Genomic DNA, 19,587 nt, shown 5'->3' with positions numbered 1-19,587 from the left:
ATAAAAGATTATACACATAAAACACCACTAAGCTTCCATATATAATACCATGTCTGTTCCCAAAACAACTCTCAGCCCACTAAACTTCCCATTATAACTATTTCTAACAATCTAATAAACTGGATCTCATATTACTATGATTTGCTGCCAATACCACTTTTCACAACATAGAGTATTTCCCTCTTTGAAACCTCTGCTCTCTTTACTTGTAAATATTCAATCTGCCATTCTAAACAGATGGTTTTACAGTGGTTTCCAAGGCAGCAGTGCCCATCTTGTGGTCCACTGGCCAAACTGATCTTGTTGGAGCTGTTCATCTTTTGTGCAGCCCCTAGGGACCCTCAGTGCAAGACATGAGCTGAACAGACTGTTTTGTTTGGTGGCAATAAGCTGTGGGGCAGGGAGACAGTCTGCTGCTGTCAGAGAAAGAGCCTGGGAAAATAAAATTGTCTTGAGAACTCCAGTAAAGAATTCAGAGAGGAATACTTATAATCGCAGCAAACCCTTCCAGGCAGCTCATTTTCTCTAGTACCTTTCAGGTAGCAGAATACAGGCATACATTTTGTGCATATGCAATGAATTCACTCCAGTGACAGGAGCAATCATAACATTCACCTCTCTCCTGTCACTGTGTAACATCCTTGGCCCAAACAGTATGCTGTATGCTGCAGTATCACTGTTCTGTTAGGTATGAACATGAGCTGAATTGGTCTGTTCCCAAGAAGTGCAAGGTCATTGCAAACACACGCTTAGGCTGAAAACACTGAAACCCATTGCTTGTGAAACATTTATTTTTCCCCTAAAAAAACCTGAGAGATTTAACAGGTATTCGACAGTTACAATCTTAGTTCTCCTGGGAGAAGAAAGGCAACATGAAAATAGCACTGGCTTCTTTTGCAGGTGTTGATTATTTCTACTGTTTAGATAGCACTCTCAGATTAGAAACCATGTGGAAATCAAAAGGGCTTCAAAGCTGTTATTTGATGTTAAGCTCAGAAAACCTGAAGGAACTTAGACTTGAAGAAAAATGGAACTATGCAGTAACTGACTTGCCAGTATTCTTCTTGAAATCAGAGTTTAAAGAACCTTAACTTATAAAACTCTCCACCAATTTATCAGCGTTTAGGGTATAAAAGATATAACTGTTAACTGAAGTAACTTTAAAGAGAACTTTTAGTTTAGACAAAGGACTGCTTTCCACCCTCACGCACATTTGTACTTCAGAAAGTTACAGATATGCAAGATCTGAGTTTCTAAAACAGCTTTACTGAATGTAGGATAAGAGGGTCATGACTACCTAAGCAGGACACCATTTAATAAACTCAGTGTTAGTAAATTAGGAGAAGGGCCTCTTAGCTAGGCAGAAAGATTCCTGCCTGCATTCAATAGAACAAGAAGGAAATAATAAAGTTCAAGTCAAGATAACAGGGCCTGGAAGCAAGTTTAATGAAAGGTTCATAAAAGTACAATGATTCCACAGTATTCTCTACTTCCCCAAAGTAAAAAGCTATTAACATTTTATGTTTGCATTATGTTCTTTTCTCAAAATACACACATATATTTATAAACTCTCTTTGGCAGGGTAATAACAAACAAGAACATGTGCCCTTTTAAGCCACTGGGCAAAGCACAGATGTTAAAACATGCTCTGAAGGCAGCACAATAGCTACTAGGGTACAACTGCAGTTCAGAAAAAAAAACCATGAAGGTAGCAGATAAAGGCAATGCAGAGCTGTCACCAAACACTGTGAAACCAGAATTAGGAGCACATAATGAAGCTGGTAGAAGACTGACTTACACAGCAAGCAGCAAACTTCCAGAACGAGTTGCCAGATGAAGTTACAGAGGCAGATGTCAGCTTGTTCAAAAAGAATATTGATGAATTCATGGACAACAAATCTATAAACACTTCTTAAAGGCAAAGACGTGTGTACATCTAAAACCCTCACTACAACAACTATGAATGAGGGGAATAAGTGAGCAGAAGTGGTCATACAACTCTTCCCAAATGGCATCCCTTTTGCCACTGTCAGAGGAGAAAAAAAGGGTGCTGAATTGCCTAACTCAATAGGATATTTCTTACAACGTGTTTTTAGTAGACAGCAGAAATCAAATTGCATTAGATATTTGCAGAAAGCAGAACTATTTTCAAAACTGAACAAACGGATGAGATTTGTCGCATCTTTCAAATAAACATCATCCTCCATCAGAAGCACTCAGAATGGTTTGATTGTCCATTGTAACATGATATTCCACACATTTTTATAATACTAAGAATTGCCCAAACTATTTCTAGGTTATATACAGTATAAGTAAGGTTTGATAGTTTAAAAAGGAAGGATTATAAAAAAACAACAGTTTTGTAGAAATAGGCAAAATGAATTCTTCAAAACATATGTTTTAAGGATACAGTATTTTGATCTCTAGCCTGACCAAAAAACCCATTTGTTAGAAAAACATTTTTCAACTCTGACCTAGAGTGTTTACACTACTTCTGGTAGCCGTAACACCTTAAGATTTAACTCATTCTACTTTAGTAAATTCATCCATCCCTTGTGAAGGGCAGTAAAAACCAACTTCACCCACTGTGTATTTCAGTACTTGGAGTCTTTCAATTTTTGAGAATTAATAAGATATTTTATTATTACCTACTGGTAATAGTAGGTTAATTAAGCTTTTTGGAGGCTGATCTAGCATACATATAGCAGCTGTTTGTTAATCTAAACATTAAAATCTTGCACCCAAATGGAAGGTATGATCTTTTCTAATGTACAGAAAAGTTTCAAGTATGAAACCTCACATTTTGATTTTTTTTCCCCACTTCAGTATGTTTTACAACAAATTGGCGATTTCAGACCAACATTGGAGCTTTAATTGCCACAGGTTTGGAAGGATTGACTCTATTTGAACATTTTAAACATGTCAACAAAAACTCTGGTTTTGATCTTTAAGATTAAATTACTACCTTATCAATGTTTTAGTTCATATTGGGCAGGCCTGAACCATCAGAGATGACCACAGCCATGCTACGGTGAAAACCAGTTAATGAATCCAATCTGTCAAAATCATGACAGTAATTGATTATGGCTGATCACTATGATTAGCACAACAGCAGTGCTTGAAAACAATCATTTGTAATCTCAACTTTTTAAATTTTCAAACTACATCTAAGTTTCTTATAGTGCAATAAATCAGACTGAGCATTGCCAAATCCAAAGTTAAAACATCTGAACAAGGCATCAGGAAGTCCTCACTGAAATGCTAACTTCAGAAGAAGGTGTGTAACAAAGGCCCTTTTGAGAAACTACCTTTGGAAGAGTATAATATATCTACTTTTAAATTATGTTAGGAGCTTATAAGTAATCCTATATGTGAACTGTGGTTAGGAGATCAAAGTCATATAACTACTTCACACTTTGTTTAAAACAACGGAAGTTGTTCTATTTACACAAAATAACAGTATGTTGGTTATATCTGTTTTTTTCACATTGGAAGAAATGTCTGAACTTGAATACCAACACGAATTATGGTAGTACGTGAAGCTACAGTTCAGAGTACCTTAATCATAAAACTGTAATTTCAACAAAATGTTTTTTGCTATGCTTCATGAATAGAAAAAAACCCAAACAAAATATTGGGGGTTAAATCCATGCAATCATTAAAATAGGTGAACTTGGGAAAAAAACCCTAAAATCTAAAACTTTGTCAACAACTTCAATACTGAACAAAGGATCTACCAAAAAGTAAAAGCAGCATTATAGAGCTGCTAGCTTTCTGAAGCTGCAAAATTACTGCTTAAACCTGATGGAGTACTCAGCTGCAACCACTAATGAATATTAAAATCACATTTCAAATACTTCCTGTAAAACCCACCAGGAAATTCCATCAAATTATTCTTCTTCACAGTACTTAACTCACCATTTTTGATGAATGTACTTTCCAAGGTCAAACCAAATGTTACGGGATTTACCTGCCTTTCACAGAAAAATCACATTTTAAATGCTTGCAGGGATTCCAAGAAGAAACTTGGAGCTAAATCACTTGGTTTAGGGAGCTCTTAATACCCCTCCAGAGACAGCAGTTTGAAAAGCTAAAGTAAGTGTTATAACACAAACAAGATTAAGGAAAGAGTTCTCCTGCAGTTTTCATATCGCTCCAATTTTAATATGTAGCCAAATGCTACAGGATCACCAGATAGTTTAGAAAATGTTAACTATGTCATAATTTGGAACCATGGTTAACTCAAGACAGAATTTAATGCATTCTTAAGGGGACAGTGATACTATGACTTGACAAACAATGTACAGTTCTATTTCAGAGACTTGAACACCAGCGTGATGGAAAGTTGAATATATTAAGGAATGGCAGACACTGAAGTTGGCTGATGAAAGGCCTTTGAGAACAAGCCAGTCAGTCATCTACTACAACAGTGGCATTCTTAAAAATGACTTGAAGATAACCTCTCGGGGTCCCTTCCAGACTTTTTAAAAATTATTTAACCTGCATGTTAGATGTAGTCCAACCTGATTTATCTACAATTTTCCTCAGCATATTCCTACAAATACTGTAGAATAAAGTTCTGCTTCTGAGACAGAGGACTCGTCCAAGGCATCACCCTGCTGTGGTACTGTCAAACCAGACCGGTGCTCCAGGGAGCTCTTGAGAATTGGAAACATCTCTCCCTCCACTGCCCTCACACAAAACTTCACATGTGGGCAGTTCTCAGAGGAAGTTTCCATCCTCAGAAGCTGTGATACCATTTGATTCTGACACATCGCTAACCCCAGTGAAAAAGAACTCGTTAGCTGGTTTGGGCTGTAACAAGAATGGCTGGGAATACTACTTGAAAGTTGGAATTGGCTTTGTACTGCTTCTGAGAAGACATCAAAAGGACAAAGAGCTAGTAGTTTAGGTCTAAGAGCAACATCTTTAGTTTTGTTCTTCCTGTAGTCACTCCAAATATAGTTTAACAGTTAAGTTTTCCATAAGAAAGGAAAATAGTGTCACCTGTGTGTCCAATAAATGCATATAATCAGCATGACAGTTCTTGCTTTAATATAAGAAAAATGCGAATGGGTCCATCAGATTTATAATTAATAACTGAGCTTCTGAGGAGAAAAGGAGCATCTTATTGCCAGACCAATGAAAGAGCTGGTATTTAGCTTGTCTTTACAGTGTCCATTCTGAACTCTTCTGCTGAAAAGGGTGATGGGGAACAGAATTAGAACTATTTTAAAGTCATCCTAGCACCGTATGCTAACCTTGGAAAATTTCCTCCAACTTAGCAGTAAAAGGGCAATGTATATGAAGGACAAAGTTTGACACATCACATCCAGTGCCTCAGCCAGATTTCAATGGATTATTAAAAGCTTTGTAGCCCAGATATCATAACTACACACCTAAAAAATCCTAAGCCTCAACTCTTTCTTTTTATAACCTTAAATATTCCAGCACATTTCCAATGCAGATCTGCGTAAAGCCATGACAGGCACTGGAGCACAACCAAAGAAGGGCAATGAAGCTGATAAAGGGTCTAGAGCACAAGTACTATGAGGAGCAGCTGAGGGAACTGTGATTGTTTGGTCTGGAGAAAAGAAGGCTCAGGGGAGACCTTATCACTCTCTACAACTACCTGAAAGGAGGTTGTAGCAAGGTGGGTGTCGGTCTTTCCCAAGGTAAGAAGTGATAGGACAAGAGGAAGAGGCCTCAAGTTGTGCCAGGGGAGGTTTAGATTGGATATTAAGAAAAATTTCTTCACTGAAAGGGTTGTCAAGCACTGGAACAGGCTGCCCAGGAAAGTGGTTGAGTCAACCATCCCCAGAGGTGTTTAAAAGATGTGTAGACATGGCACTTAGGGACATGGTTTAGTGGTGGACTTGGCAGCATTAGGTTTACGGTTGGACTCAATGATCTTAAGGGTCTTTTCCAACCTAAATGATTCTATGATTTTATCAGTTCAGCTGTATATGGGCTGCCAGTGATTCCCAGATAAACCACCAGGCTTCACTACTCCAAAAAGTAATTTCTGTTTTAGACACAGCATCCTCACAGCATTCAAGTTCCATGTGTGATAAGCATTAGCTAAGAACCCCAAAACACTCCTTGCTGAGGAATAAGAGTAACAACTGTGCTTTATCATAGGAAAGCCTTGTTGAAAGTTAGTTGAAATTCCATAAAACAAATTGCTATTGCTGCTTTTTAAGGGACAACAGTTGGTGTAATGGCTTTAACTATTAGTATCCTCTACAGAGAATTCTATTAGTCATGTGACATGTACATCAAAAACTTTTGTAAACACTGAACTGATAAGAGCCAGCGTAGTTCCCCCAGTACTTTTCAAGTTAAGTTCTTATGAGTGTAAACCATTTCTAATGTGAACTTAGAAGAAGCTTGGCTGTGTTTCACTGTGCAATTGCATGATCACCAATATCAACATCAGAAAGCACAAGTTTGCAGCAGCCCAGGCTACTTCAGCTTAAGATCGAGTGGGCACTCTAATCATTCTAGTCAGTTTAAGAGCTTAGAATCTCGATTCAGTGTCTCTACTATTTATATGTATTTATTATCCTCTGAAAGTGAATTATGCCCAAATACTGTTAATGCTTTTACTGCTTTCAGTGGAAGATTGTTTAAAGAATGCTCTGCAGTCACATTACATGAAAGAATAACCAGCTTACTTCCAGCTGAATGATTCTTCTACAGTAACAGAAAGTTTACAAAAATCCTAGAGGTCACCTTGACTAAGCTAACCTTTTTCATATTTGGTACTTTTATTAAGGGTTTTTTTTGCATTTTATGTCTGATTAATGTCTGAAACACTTGTTTGAATACCCCTCCTCTCAATAGCTCAACAGTCTCACATGGAAGATTTACAAACATCCCCACAATTCATATACTGTAGAAGGCAGTACAGAACACTAGCTTAAAATAATTCAACTTCCAAATCAACAACTGCATCCAACATAGAATCATTTATATTAAATCTACCTTAGCAGGTGAGGAGGAAAAATATTTTATTCATTACATAATTTTAACTTGATCAAACTGCCAACGTTTTTATATTTCCTGTATGCTAACAGACTAAGGAGATATGCGTCACTGTTCATCGGTTCTCAAAACTTGTGAAAGTACAAAAAAAATTCATTATTTTTGTTTTCCTTTTTAAAAATAGTTAAGGAGGTTATTGACTTCTAGTCCAACAGCTTAAGGGATGTTCTATGACAGAGGCCACATATGCAAGAGCTCAACTAACAAGGTAAATGAAGGCAGCTGAAACGAGGTACATGTAAAATAATGAAGCTTCTCAGAGGTAAGTAGAAGTGTAGTATTTACAAAAGCAACAAAGAACAGCTTTGAAGAAAAATCTTAAATATATTGATCCATCATTTGCATCTGCAGTTCCACTATTTACATACACTAACATCAGACATTCAATATTTGTCCTGCAATTGGAGTAACAATAAAATACACTCCACTCCGAAAGTAACTGGGAAGAACATTGAACAGTCAAAGTTAAACAGTCAGTAATTTTTAGAACGTTCAGTAAGGGTTGAACTACCTGATCTCCCAGGTATCTGCTATCAAAGAACATATGAAATCAGACTATGTTACAAACAAGTTGTGACCACAGATGTTCAAACAAGGGTCATAAGATAACTATATTAAGAGAAAGAACAACCTCTTAATGTAAGATCTGCCTCAGAGTGAGCTGATGAGCAAAGTTCTAGTTCATAAATATTTCATCAGCTAGCCCATATGAATGGAAGCAAGCAGATGTGGTACAACATTTAGCTCTGCATGAAGAAATCTGAAAATAATACAAGCCTTCCCAAACTATCCAGTTGCAGTAACATTTTTCTAACCTCATCTCCTAGTCCAAGTCCACTTTCTTATAACATTCGGCACATCTTGTAAGATTGCCTCATCTTTATGACTGCTGAACTTAACCAATGCCATTCAAATTGTACCAAGTATAGAGATCAATACATTCTCACAAGCTGTGTGAAAAATAGTTGGTTCAGGAAGGACCTTAATGCCCTCGCTGACAGACATACAATGAATGCACAACCCTTACTAGTTGCCAGACAATTCATGTTTGAACTCAAGTTTTGAGGCATCTTATTTATTATTTGAGCAACTTATTTAGAATGCAAAACACTTCAAAACAGAAATGGAAAGAAATACAACATGGGATAAAGGATACCTTTTTTTTGTAACCTGTATATAATGATCCTAAATGAAGGATCAGTCCTCACAACAAATTTAAGCAAGTTCGATGTACCATTTGAATCCTAAATTAACAGTCACAGCATTTCTTCACAGAAAGGCATAACTAACATTAGATAGGATCAGAGAAGTGAAATTCATGCAGCATTAAGGCAGTTAAGGAGAACTTTACCTCAGAGCGGCATATGAAAATATTACATAGTATGAAATCCTTTGGACAAATGATTTAAGTGGGTTCATATACTGAAAATGTAGTTAACCTCCTCTTTTCAAAGTTAAGGAAGGTATAACAAGAAGGAGAACATATGAATGGAGACAAAACGTTACTTGAATTAACTACTGCTTTGTAAAGTGGATCACCTTTGTAATATGAATGAAAGGGAGAACAGAAACAGATTAAGCTTATTCTCCCCAGGACAAAATTTACAAGCTCTACAACAGAGAAAGCTTGTCTTCCTACTTTTACTTGCCCTCAGTCTGCCAACCCAGATGGGTTTTCAGTCATCTGGCAAAAGCAAAGGGAAACCACACCTCTGAGCAACTTCACAGTGGAGATTCCATCACATGAAACACTTAAGCAGCTGCCAAAGCTAAGTCCCACTCCTCCCCATGTGCTGAAGGAATGAATTTTTTTTTTTTTTCTTGCCTGATTTGCTGTTAACTGCTCTCTAGCTGGATACTCTTAGTGGTCATTATTACCGTTGCTACACTGCAGAAGTCCTGAACTTTCTCCTTCAACTGTCTTCTCTGTAATCAGAGTACCCTCTCTGGTTTAGCAACATAAAACAGCATTTGTTTGATGTTCTGAACTTCTCAAGCACCATAATCTTATTGAAAAAAAAATATCATAGTGATATACTTCGCTAATGGATAGCTTGTTCTAAACATTTGTCTCTCACCTTTGACAGAAGCAATTTCACACAGGAAACATGGCCCTCATAGACTGCTGATAGGAGTGGTGTGATATTATGTTTGTCTGGAGCCTGTAAATTGAGACACAGTTATTTGAAGCACAATTTCACACAACATTAAAAGGTTTCACTTAACATTTTAATTTCGTTTTGTCAACAGTAGAGCGAAGGTAAGGATTTAAGAATATTATCCAGAAATGCATCTCCTCAGAATTTTTTACTCTCCTTTGCAAAAATAAAACTAATTGCTTAAAAAAACAACCAAGTAACAGCAAAGTATTTCTCCATAAGACTTCTAGGTATCCCTAAGTTTGTCTGTTTTTTCAGGTCAATGACAGAAATTGCAGGGTTTCAGCTGACAAATTTTGCCCCATTTAAAAACACTACTCTTAATTCTCGCATTTCTCAGCCAGCCTGACTTAAGAAACCAGTTTTGGCCAAAACATTGTTTGGGCTGTCTTCTCTCTAAACTATATTCCTGGAAAGAATAAGAAATGGAGCAACTGGAATGTTCTTATTTTTGCCTCCATATTTTCCTCCTCTCTAGCTAGGAGAGCTCCTGAGGAAGAGACAATCTTTCCAGACACCAAGGAAAAAATCCAAGCCATTTTGTTAAGGACGAAAATGAAGATGTCTTATACATTAACTTTCAGACAAGTATTCTAAAGCACAGTGTTTGGGGTGTATGGTTAAAGTATTTAGAAGCTTCACTTCATGGAGAGCTAGACTATTTTGAAGTGCCAACCGGCCCTGCCAAGTCTTTTCAGGACAAAGAGCCATGCATGTCAAGCTACAGCAAAATGACTAAGCTTGTACAAGTAAGAATGTCTCCAAAAAAACAGAAACACACTAATTTAAACAGAGTTGATCCTGGCCTGGCCAAGGATGCATTGCACTTTCTTCTGAAGTCCCTTCCAACAAATGTAATACCTATTTCATGCAAACTTTATTTAGATGTGATTACAGGATTTATTTTTCTAATCATGGTCAAATTAAATTTAAACTTCTTATAGCTACAAACAACTTTTCCTAGTGTGTTCAAAAATAATAAAAACATTTAATAAACATAATTTTAAGCTTCTAACCTCTAAGAGACCGTCTCTCAAACTTTTTAAACGCACAGAATTGTTTAGTTTGACCTAAGTCTTTCAGTAAGCATTTAGGCAGTTATACCAATCCCTTGGGGGGGGGGGGGGGGAGGGTGGGGAAGACCCTAATATCTATTCGTAAATTGATGTACATACATTAATATCAGCTCCTTTCAACAGCAGAAATTCCAGAATCTCAAGCTGTCCACAGTCTGCTGCATAGTGAAGAGGCTTCCTCCCACCTTCAAGTGTCCGGTTGACATCTTCACCCTTCAATGTAAACATAATCTAATAAGCAAAATTTTAGAGCTAACATACCAAGAAGAGCTTGAAAAATATCCAACACCTTCAAATATGCTGAAGAATGTTCCATCCAAATATTTAAGTCATTGCCCAAGAAAAACAAAAATTAAGTTGCTCAATTTCCTTTCCCTCATCTATGCATTTAAGACTGTAAGACAACCTTGGTCCCTCTTTCCACATTGCATCTCAAGTGTAGTGAGTACTCAAGTGCACTTGGTAACTCGTATGATTAAAAAAATAAATTAAAAAGTCATTAGAGCTTGTAAAAAATGCTCACATTGCCTCATTTGGCTTCTCCTACCCCCCAGCTGAGAATCTAGTTATCTGGCTAAGTTACTTTATCTGCTTCTACACTTTTTGAAGTTTGGTACACTGAGAAACCAGATGCATAGAAATAAGTCAGCATCATAACAGCTAGCAAGTGAGTACAGACCATCGATAATTTAAAACCCAATTATGAAACTGTCCATTCTGTTTTATAAATAGCACCTGCCAATTCTACATGACACAAAAAAGTCTGAAGACCGTCAACCAAATCAGGACACAAGAAGTTGTATTCTAATGTCACTCATACTAGTGGATTGAGACATCTCTTAAGGCGTAAACAAAATTTAATTTACTGAGTGCCTAATCAGCTTTGTTTCTTCACCTTGGGTTGTGCAACTAAGGATAAACTGATTTGCTGCACTTCAGTAATGACAAGAAGTTACTGGAAATCAAATACTGACATGCTATGTGGTAAGTGACTTCTTGTTTGTATGTGCAAGTAGTGTTAGTATTTTAGGGAGTGGCTAAATTTAGCATCATACCTCAAAAGCCCTGCATCTCCACAGAAAAACAAAAGAATTTCAGCTGCAGCACCAATTCGTACTTCTCTACAGGGCCCCTGCAGTTCCCTCACTCCCCAAATCTCCCAAATGTTCATAGAATAGAGGGCTTGACATATATCTTCCAGACATTACTTCCCTTTTTAGAATGAAGGAGGATTGTCAGAAGGAAATCTTATTCTGCCTTTGATGTTCTATATTATCAGCATTTTATACTACTGGCCAAATAACAACACAACCTCAGAATTCTCCTCTCCTATCAATAGGACATTCAATTCTCCCCATAATATACCCTGCTGAAAGTCAAAGCAACACAACACTGTTTAACTTCAGGTGTTTAACTAAAACACTTTACATTCTGTGGTCTCAGAGGTCAGCACCTGGTTCCCACACTATTGAAGGTTCTGGTTTCAAAGTAGCATGAAGTAGGAGCAAGTAACACAACGAAAAAAACTGCAACTGATGTTACTGATCCTGAAATAGGGCTGTGGCTTCTGAAGCATGCTGGATATCAGGAAAAAGATAGTTTTACTTTTATCTATGATTTTCAGAACAGCAACAAATTGTACTTCTAAGCAAAGTCCACCACAGCTTTAGCTATATGGACTATCAACACTGTACAATAGTTTATAACATAAAATTCCAATGTGACTAACTGAAGGTCTAACTGTTTACCAGCAAAGTTGATGCAGATAGTCTTGTGATGTAGCTTCTCTTTTGCTGAATTTCAGTACAAAACGTTGGTGGGAATATGTTAACAACTGTGTTCCAATTAAAAAAAAAAAAATCATCCAGATCACAGTACACTAACAGCACACAAATAGACTCACTGGCCTGAAAAGCATACAAGGAAGCAGCATATACTTAGCTTATCTAGAAAGTTAAGATGCACCTATATTCTTATTTGCACCTTTCCACTTGCCATCAATTTTAAAACAGCTGTCATTTAAATAACACATGATGTTTGCAGATACATTAAGGATTGGGATGCATAAGTTTAGGAAGACAAACATGTAAGAGCCACACAATCACTACCCCAAAACAGGCTCTAAAAACTCCTGTAACGTCCGATGCATGACATGATAAGTAAAGGGATAAGGGAGAAGGACAAGCAAGCTAACTCCTGGGACAGTACATAGTAAAGCTACAAAGTTCACATTCAAAAAGAAATTTAGAACGATCATGTCTTAAGATTAGGACAGACCAGCAAAGCTCCCCCTTCCTTGAGCTTATAAATATGATTTGGCTCATTGGTTTACACTATAGCATTTTATTTTTTTTTTTTTTTTTTTTTCCCCCCTTTTTAAAGAGTGTACCACAGATCCCTCTGTTCTCTCCTAAGCTGGTTGTGGAATAAATTCCTGCTGGACAATGAACTTTTGAAAGGAAAAAACCAACACCCAAACACCGAGTTTTCTAAGTTTCCCTTAAAGATGATGAAAGCTCGTTTATACAGGAATACCTAGAAAAAGCCTGCAAAGATGTCCCAAACACAGATTACATGGATTTGAATACCAGCACTGAGAAAACGTATCAGCAGCAAAATCAAACATCAGAATGTTTTAGTCTGAATTAACAGAATCAAGATATCCTATAAGTGACAAAAATTTTAAAAAAGCAAGTACTCCTAGCTTCTGCAATAAAGCCAAATATTCAGTTGTTTCATAGGTGTGAAAAGCCACTGTAAACCAGACCACTGAATGTTATAAAACTTCATTTGGCCTTTCCTACTCACAGTCCAAGACATATAGAAGTAGGAAAGGAAGACAAATCAATCTACTTCACATACAGGGATCAAACCCTGGCACAAGCACCTGCTTTAAATGCAGTCTTTAACACATGTACATCAGAAATCTTGCAGGACTCTTCATAGATAATTTCTCCCTGGCCTTTAGATCTCCTATTTATACTGCCTGGGGCATCCACCCATAGGAAGATCAGTGGTCTCCAAAGTGGGGTGCGAAAACCCAGAGAGGTGTGCAAGACAATCCATTGGGGTGTGAGGAGAAAATTTTTTTTGTACTGTTAATGAAGTGTAAAAATAGTGTTTACTTCATCTTTATCTCATCTTTAATTTCCATTTTGGGGTATGTTTTCTAATGTGCATAATACAGTAGTACATGTATATAATTTATAAATAAATATACAGATACTGGTGGTGCATGCTCAAATTTATTTTTTTTACTGGTGGGTGCACGATCAAAAAGTTTCGTAGACCACTGGTCTAGAGCTCTATCTGTATCCATGGAAACAATACATACATTCTTTTTCAGAGGGAGTTTCAAGCTGGAAGACTGAACAGTTTCAGTGGAAATTTTATAGGTCAACTAAAAAAACCCTAAACCCTGCCCCCCCCAAATTATTCAGATTAAAGAACAGTTGTTATAAAACTCACAAAAATATCCTTATAGTTAGACTTTTGCAATGAGAAAGTGCCTTTAGACATGAAAATATTGACTTTATATCTTTAATTGAAATTCTATTAAAAATTTCAATCTTTATCTACACCAGCTGCCATTTATGAGCTTAAATAAGTCTCCAAGATACAAGTTTCATATAAAATCACCTATAAAATGGGAAAGTCAGAAAACTGCTTGAACCCTCATGATCCAAATTGGTAGTACACTGGTGCCAAAGACAGTAGTTGCCACAGCTGCAACAATAAACCTTTTACTTGGCTAGACAGTGATGTGAAACACATCTAACATCCTAGATAAAGTTGTCAAAGATCATCTAAACAAGCTGCTCTTCTTTAAGTTAGGATGTCCAGTCTTGTGAGTGTTGATTTTTGTCTTCACTGGATGAGCACTCCAAGTTGGATTCTCTTGCTCTTCCACTTGAAGTATTCTGTTCAGCTAAGCTAGGGAGAGATGTTGATGCATGTCAGCAGTTTTATAGACTGCCCAGCCATGACAGACAACATTTTGTATAGGAAACACATTTTCTCTATATGGAGACATCTAAAAAGTGATTGACTAAGCACTAGAGAATTCAAGGATTCACATTAGCAAAGAAATTATATATTGTAACTATAGCGACAAGCTCCAAATGCCAATTCACATCTTCATATGATAAAAGAAAATAAGGTCAAGATTTGAGCCCCCTCTCATAATACAGCAGCTCAGGTGAAAGTGTGGCTAATTATGCCAACAGAATGAGACAAAGTGGTCTCTCAAGGCCTGTAACAGGCTGAGGCAGGAACAGCACAGGAAGATTCAAAGAAAGGAGTTCTTTCTACGTAAAGTTTTCTGAACTTACTGTGGTTTTGAATAATATTTGCCAAAGACATCATACTGAATGTTATGAACTTCAGTATCAGCAATCTTATCAGGTGACAATTCTCAGTACTGCCCTCTGAGACAGCAAAGTAACCAGTATTTTGGTAGGCTGAAACTAAAACTGTACTAAATAGCTGCTAAAGGTTTTTTTTAAAAAAAGACCATACCCTGCACAAGCATATAGTTCAGAACCCACATGAACTGCCAAAGAGCAGCAAGATTTTTTCTTTACACCCGCAGGAACAAAATCTTATGTTTATTAGACAAAAAGTGACAGAACAATTCTCCCAGGAAGTTTTATGGGACTTTTGCCATCTTCTAGAGTCTAACAGAGCAGCAACAAGGTTAAGAATTATGAGAGTGCTGCGGTGGTACAGACCCCCTGGTCCACATTGCAATGCCAGGACCAGCCAACATCGTGTTCTTATTCTGGCTACAAGTGCAGCGAGTTGGGACAATCTGGTCCTTTCTTGTCCTGATTACGGTACAGTAAGTTAGGATGATTAGGCACTCCCCAACCATACCTGAAACTCCTGCTGCCTGGATTGTGGCCTGCCCTGGAAGGTGCCAGAATTACCTGACAAGAATAGTGGCCAGAATGGAAATATACTGACCAAAGTCTATCATCTTAAGATTGCTATTTATAGGATCACAAGTGAGACCCTTTGAGCTCTCCAGGATCACAGCAGGCTGTGACCCAGTATCTGGGATGCCTCTCAAGGTAGAGTTCGCAAGGATTTCCAAGACTGTCTACTGATAGATGCCTATGAAGAAGAAGGGGTCAAAGATCACCTGCTGACAAATGCTGACAAAGGACAGTAGTGAGTAATTCATTACAATTAGATTTCATGAAGTTTCAAGTATCTTTTGGTACCAATAATTTACTACCGTTGGCAGACAGAAATCTTGATAATGGGTTAACCTCAATGTGTGTGTGTGTGTGTGTGTGTGAGAGAGATTCGATTTAGGAAGCTTTGCAGTGTTGATTATAGCAAGTTTTATTAAATCACTTTGATAATTGGTTGATGATTAAATATTGTTAAAAATCATATGACCTAATCTTGTGATTTACCATAATAGTGTTAATAAATCTTAAATGGCTGCTACCTCAAAGTTGTGTAGGATCCATAATCACTCATTCCACAACAAATTGGCATAGTAACTCAACAGGAGGTTTTCCCTACCCTTTATATTAATTCCATTAGACATAAACCATCAACCAAGTCTGGGACTAAGTCTGGATCCAGCTGCACCTAGACTCCTCCAAAGGAGGAGTTCAGAAAGCAAGGAGGTCCACTCCAAATCTCGTAACTCAACAGGAGGGTTTCCGTTGCCTTTTCATCTCTGGTCTCTGTGTAAGTAATTCTAAATCAATTCTAACTCCATTTTCCTTTGTACGATTCTTCCATGCAGTGATTAATAGAGTAAACCTTGCCATCGAACCTTGTTAAGTCACACTTTTACAACATCATATTAAAACCACTTTTGCTAATACCTTTGACAGTGATTAAGTGATATAAATCATTCACTCATGACAGGTACTTTGAAGCAGATGTAATTAAGCCAGAATCAAAGAATCATATCAACTTCAAAATAAAATATACCTTCAAAGGCCACACCTATCCTGTAAGAAGATCATTTATTATCACTTTCTAGACTAGACCTACAGATTTGCTAACAATTGTACAAATGTTTATGCAAAGCCTCAGAAGAGAATTTGCCCTTGCAAAAAGAAAGACATGATCACCTCTTTAATGACCTTCCAGGACACACTGAGTTTACTAAGTTAGACATTTACAGCTAAGTCTGGCATAAGCCGTATCAGTAATATTTTTTGTTGCAGATCAAAGACCTAGGGCGCCAGCTATGCAATAACATTAAAAACCAGTACAACACATAAACATCAGAACCAGCAGTTCACAGGTGTCTGCTTTAATGCCCTCTATTAAAATCTGATTACAGGTAAAGAAAAGCCTCTCTATGAATCTCCAATTACTAGACAGCATGAAAGAAGATTTTTATAACACACTGATGTTATGTCCGACTTAGAAAAGTCACATACATGGATAACAGCAGAATATTCAATTAGAAGGACTAAGTTCAGCTTCAGTTGAAAGCTGGCTATCAACTTTTCACTGAAGGACAGGAAAATAAAAACTTCAAGCTCAGTTCTAAATACTTTCAAAACTCTGCATTTTAAAGAACTAATAATATGGTTCATTATAGTGTCCTCTGAATGCAACTATCATCCACTTTCCATAACGGAGTAATTCAATCTATAAAAAAGATCTGTTCTAACTAATTTCTTAAGTGAGTACTATCAAAATCAGTTACTCTTGAACTTAATTCTTCCACCACCCTCTATCTCAAACATTTTCCTTGCTCTACATTTTCTTGCCAATATACCTACACAAAAACCTAGGTTGTATCTCATGTCCTTTTCCAGTTTAACTCCAGTCAAGCTTTGGCTTTTTTAGTTACATCCCTGCACATCCTGGGAAAGCACCTACATTCTTCTTGGGCACCCACCCCAAATTGCACTTTTCATGGTCACCCTCTTCGTACCTGAGCTCAGAGAGGAGTTCCCTGACAGCCAAGCTGCCCTCCTGTCACAGCTGCTGGATATCCCAGAGTAATCTGGAAGGATCTGCACCTTAACAGCTGCCTTGAATAAGTTCTGCCAAATTTAATTCCTTATTCTTTTGCAGCCCTAATTAAGAGAATTAATCAGATTGCACCAACTTTTGTCCCTAGTGCACGTTATGACATCAGCTCATTGAAGATGTTGAATGAACAAGTTTAGTCATAAATTACAAGCTCTAAAGCTCACCATTTTCCAGGCAGATTATTTAACCACACCAAACTGACACTGTCCTTGAACAGCCCTCACCTTTTCTGTAGGCTCCATTACACAGATTGTATTCTCTTGGTCTAACTTTATCTGCTAACTTCCTCCTTTCCCAGTTCCTGCCAGTTTCAAAGGCATCAACACTTAAAGCCAAATGAGCTAAACTAAACTCATCTTGTGCCACTCTAGCATCCCTACAGCATATTCCATGTGCTTCAGTCACAGGCTTACTTTGCAGTGGCACACCAACTGACACAGAATCTGAGCCAGCTATTCACTTGGGCACTGTAATTTGCCAGCAGTGTTGCTCTAGAACATTACTGCCACGCTGTTAATGTCACAGCTCACCCATCAGTTTAGCACCAATTTTCTGCTGTGTAGCAGTTACAGTATCACTACTGGTAGCCACAGTTCGATCCTTCCCACCCCTGCATCAGAATTAGTGGCTGAATGATGAATCCAATAAGGGAACTAGTCAGTCTGAGAATTAACTTTATCATTTTCTTCTTTCCAGCTGAATCTGTTCCTTCATCTGATTCACCACTTGGCACCTGAACACACCAGAAATAAGTAGCTGGGACTTACATTGTGACCTCATTAAATCCTATTGCATAGGTTAACTGTATTAGTAGAGTAGTAACTGTAATACTGGTGGCATTAAAATGCTCTTTCGGATTTAGAAACAACTCCATATCCCCATCTGTACTTATCCTGCCATGCAGAAATAACTTCATCTCCCCATTTCATGCACTCCCTTCATTCCGGTTTTAATGAAGGAAAGCAGATTCCATGCAGTCAGATATCCTTAGAGCACAGGGAAGCATCCTACAGGAGCTACACTACTGGGTAATTCCTGTCTCCATTATTGTGAAAAAAGATGAACTCACTGTACAGTCTGTTGCATTACTTCCATCTCTTCGCATACAAAGGATGGCCATTCTTACAGAGTATTAGATAACTGACATTTTAAATGTATCAACAACTTTATTGTTGTTGTCTGAATGGGAAAGAGGAAGAGTGAAAAAACCTCTTTCTATGAAGAAAAATTTAAGTCCTATGGATGGGATATTTGGAATATCTTACTGCATATTGAGAATACTACTTCTGAACATTTCATATTTTACTATCTTTCCCTCAGGCCTTTGTTCACACTGTTTTTTTAAAAAATTCAACAAAGAGATTAAGTGAGATAGTTCATCAGACATATTTCCAACCAATCTTATTGTACAGGTCCATAGCAAAAGATGTTAAGGATTCAACTTGTGGAACGCAGAAATGTCTCAGGTTTTGAGCATTTGTATTCCTCAGGCATAGGAACAATAGGCAAATACACGCAGATGAAAGAGGAAAGTAAAATTCAAGTATTGTATGTTTTTGTTTCTTTGTCGCATCACAGTGCATGGCTTCATATCAGAAGGGTCACATGTGTAACATTCCTTTATGCAACGTTAGCAACATTCTTCACTTTAAAGTGCACAGTATAACAACAAAAATCATCCTCCTAGGATTTTATGGCAAAAGAAACATTTGAAAACAAACAGATGAAATTCAGTGCAGAATCTGCTTTCTATGTTCATCTTCTTGACAACTCTCTTAAAAAAAAATAAATTCCTACTAGATAGCTAGGTAAGCTTTGACACACCCAATAGCAATGACAAAGGCATAACTGAAATGTAAAAATCTTTCTTACATTGTGATATTCTGAATCCAGAGATTCCCCCTCTGATTGAAAATACCAGTCAGGTGTCCCGATTTAATTTTAACTTTGTAAAATGAAAGTGGCAGAAGTAAACTGTAATTTATGCTGGTGGATACAATCTGAAGACCTGTTTTGCCAAAACAGAAACTATACTGGTATCCACTGAGTGAAATCTTTCCTTCCAATCTAACCAATTTTTTTTTTTTTTTTTTTTACACCTAACTAATGGCCTGAAAGAGTAAGTTTTAAGGGTTTAAGTGGAACATAGATAACTTCAGCTTTGAAATCACTTAAGAGAAACATATTCCTTCTCCCTTCTGAAGGCAGAGCAAGCTTGGACAAACCACAGCTTGAGAAAAATTATTAGCTATATACTAAAACTGGGTTTAGCAGACAATCTTGCACTT

At 37.3% G+C, this 19,587-nt stretch overlaps 1 protein-coding gene across 1 annotated transcript in view; it reads right to left on the bottom strand.

Moving 5' to 3' along the window:
• MTPN (myotrophin) overlaps positions 1-19,587 on the bottom strand; it is a 40,222-nt gene that overhangs the window by 4,465 nt on the left and 16,170 nt on the right. Inside the window, exons 2-3 of the mRNA XM_069807574.1 lie at positions 10,382-10,495; positions 9,126-9,209 (exon numbers count right to left, since the gene is read on the bottom strand). Of these exons, the coding sequence (XP_069663675.1) occupies positions 9,126-9,209; positions 10,382-10,495 (198 nt within the window). The remainder of the gene's footprint in view (positions 1-9,125; positions 9,210-10,381; positions 10,496-19,587) is intronic.

The sequence above is a fragment of the Haliaeetus albicilla genome, chromosome 19, assembly GCF_947461875.1.
Source record: "Haliaeetus albicilla chromosome 19, bHalAlb1.1, whole genome shotgun sequence".
NCBI lineage: Eukaryota > Metazoa > Chordata > Aves > Accipitriformes > Accipitridae > Haliaeetus > Haliaeetus albicilla.
This window is presented reverse-complemented; position numbering and strand designations above follow the sequence as displayed.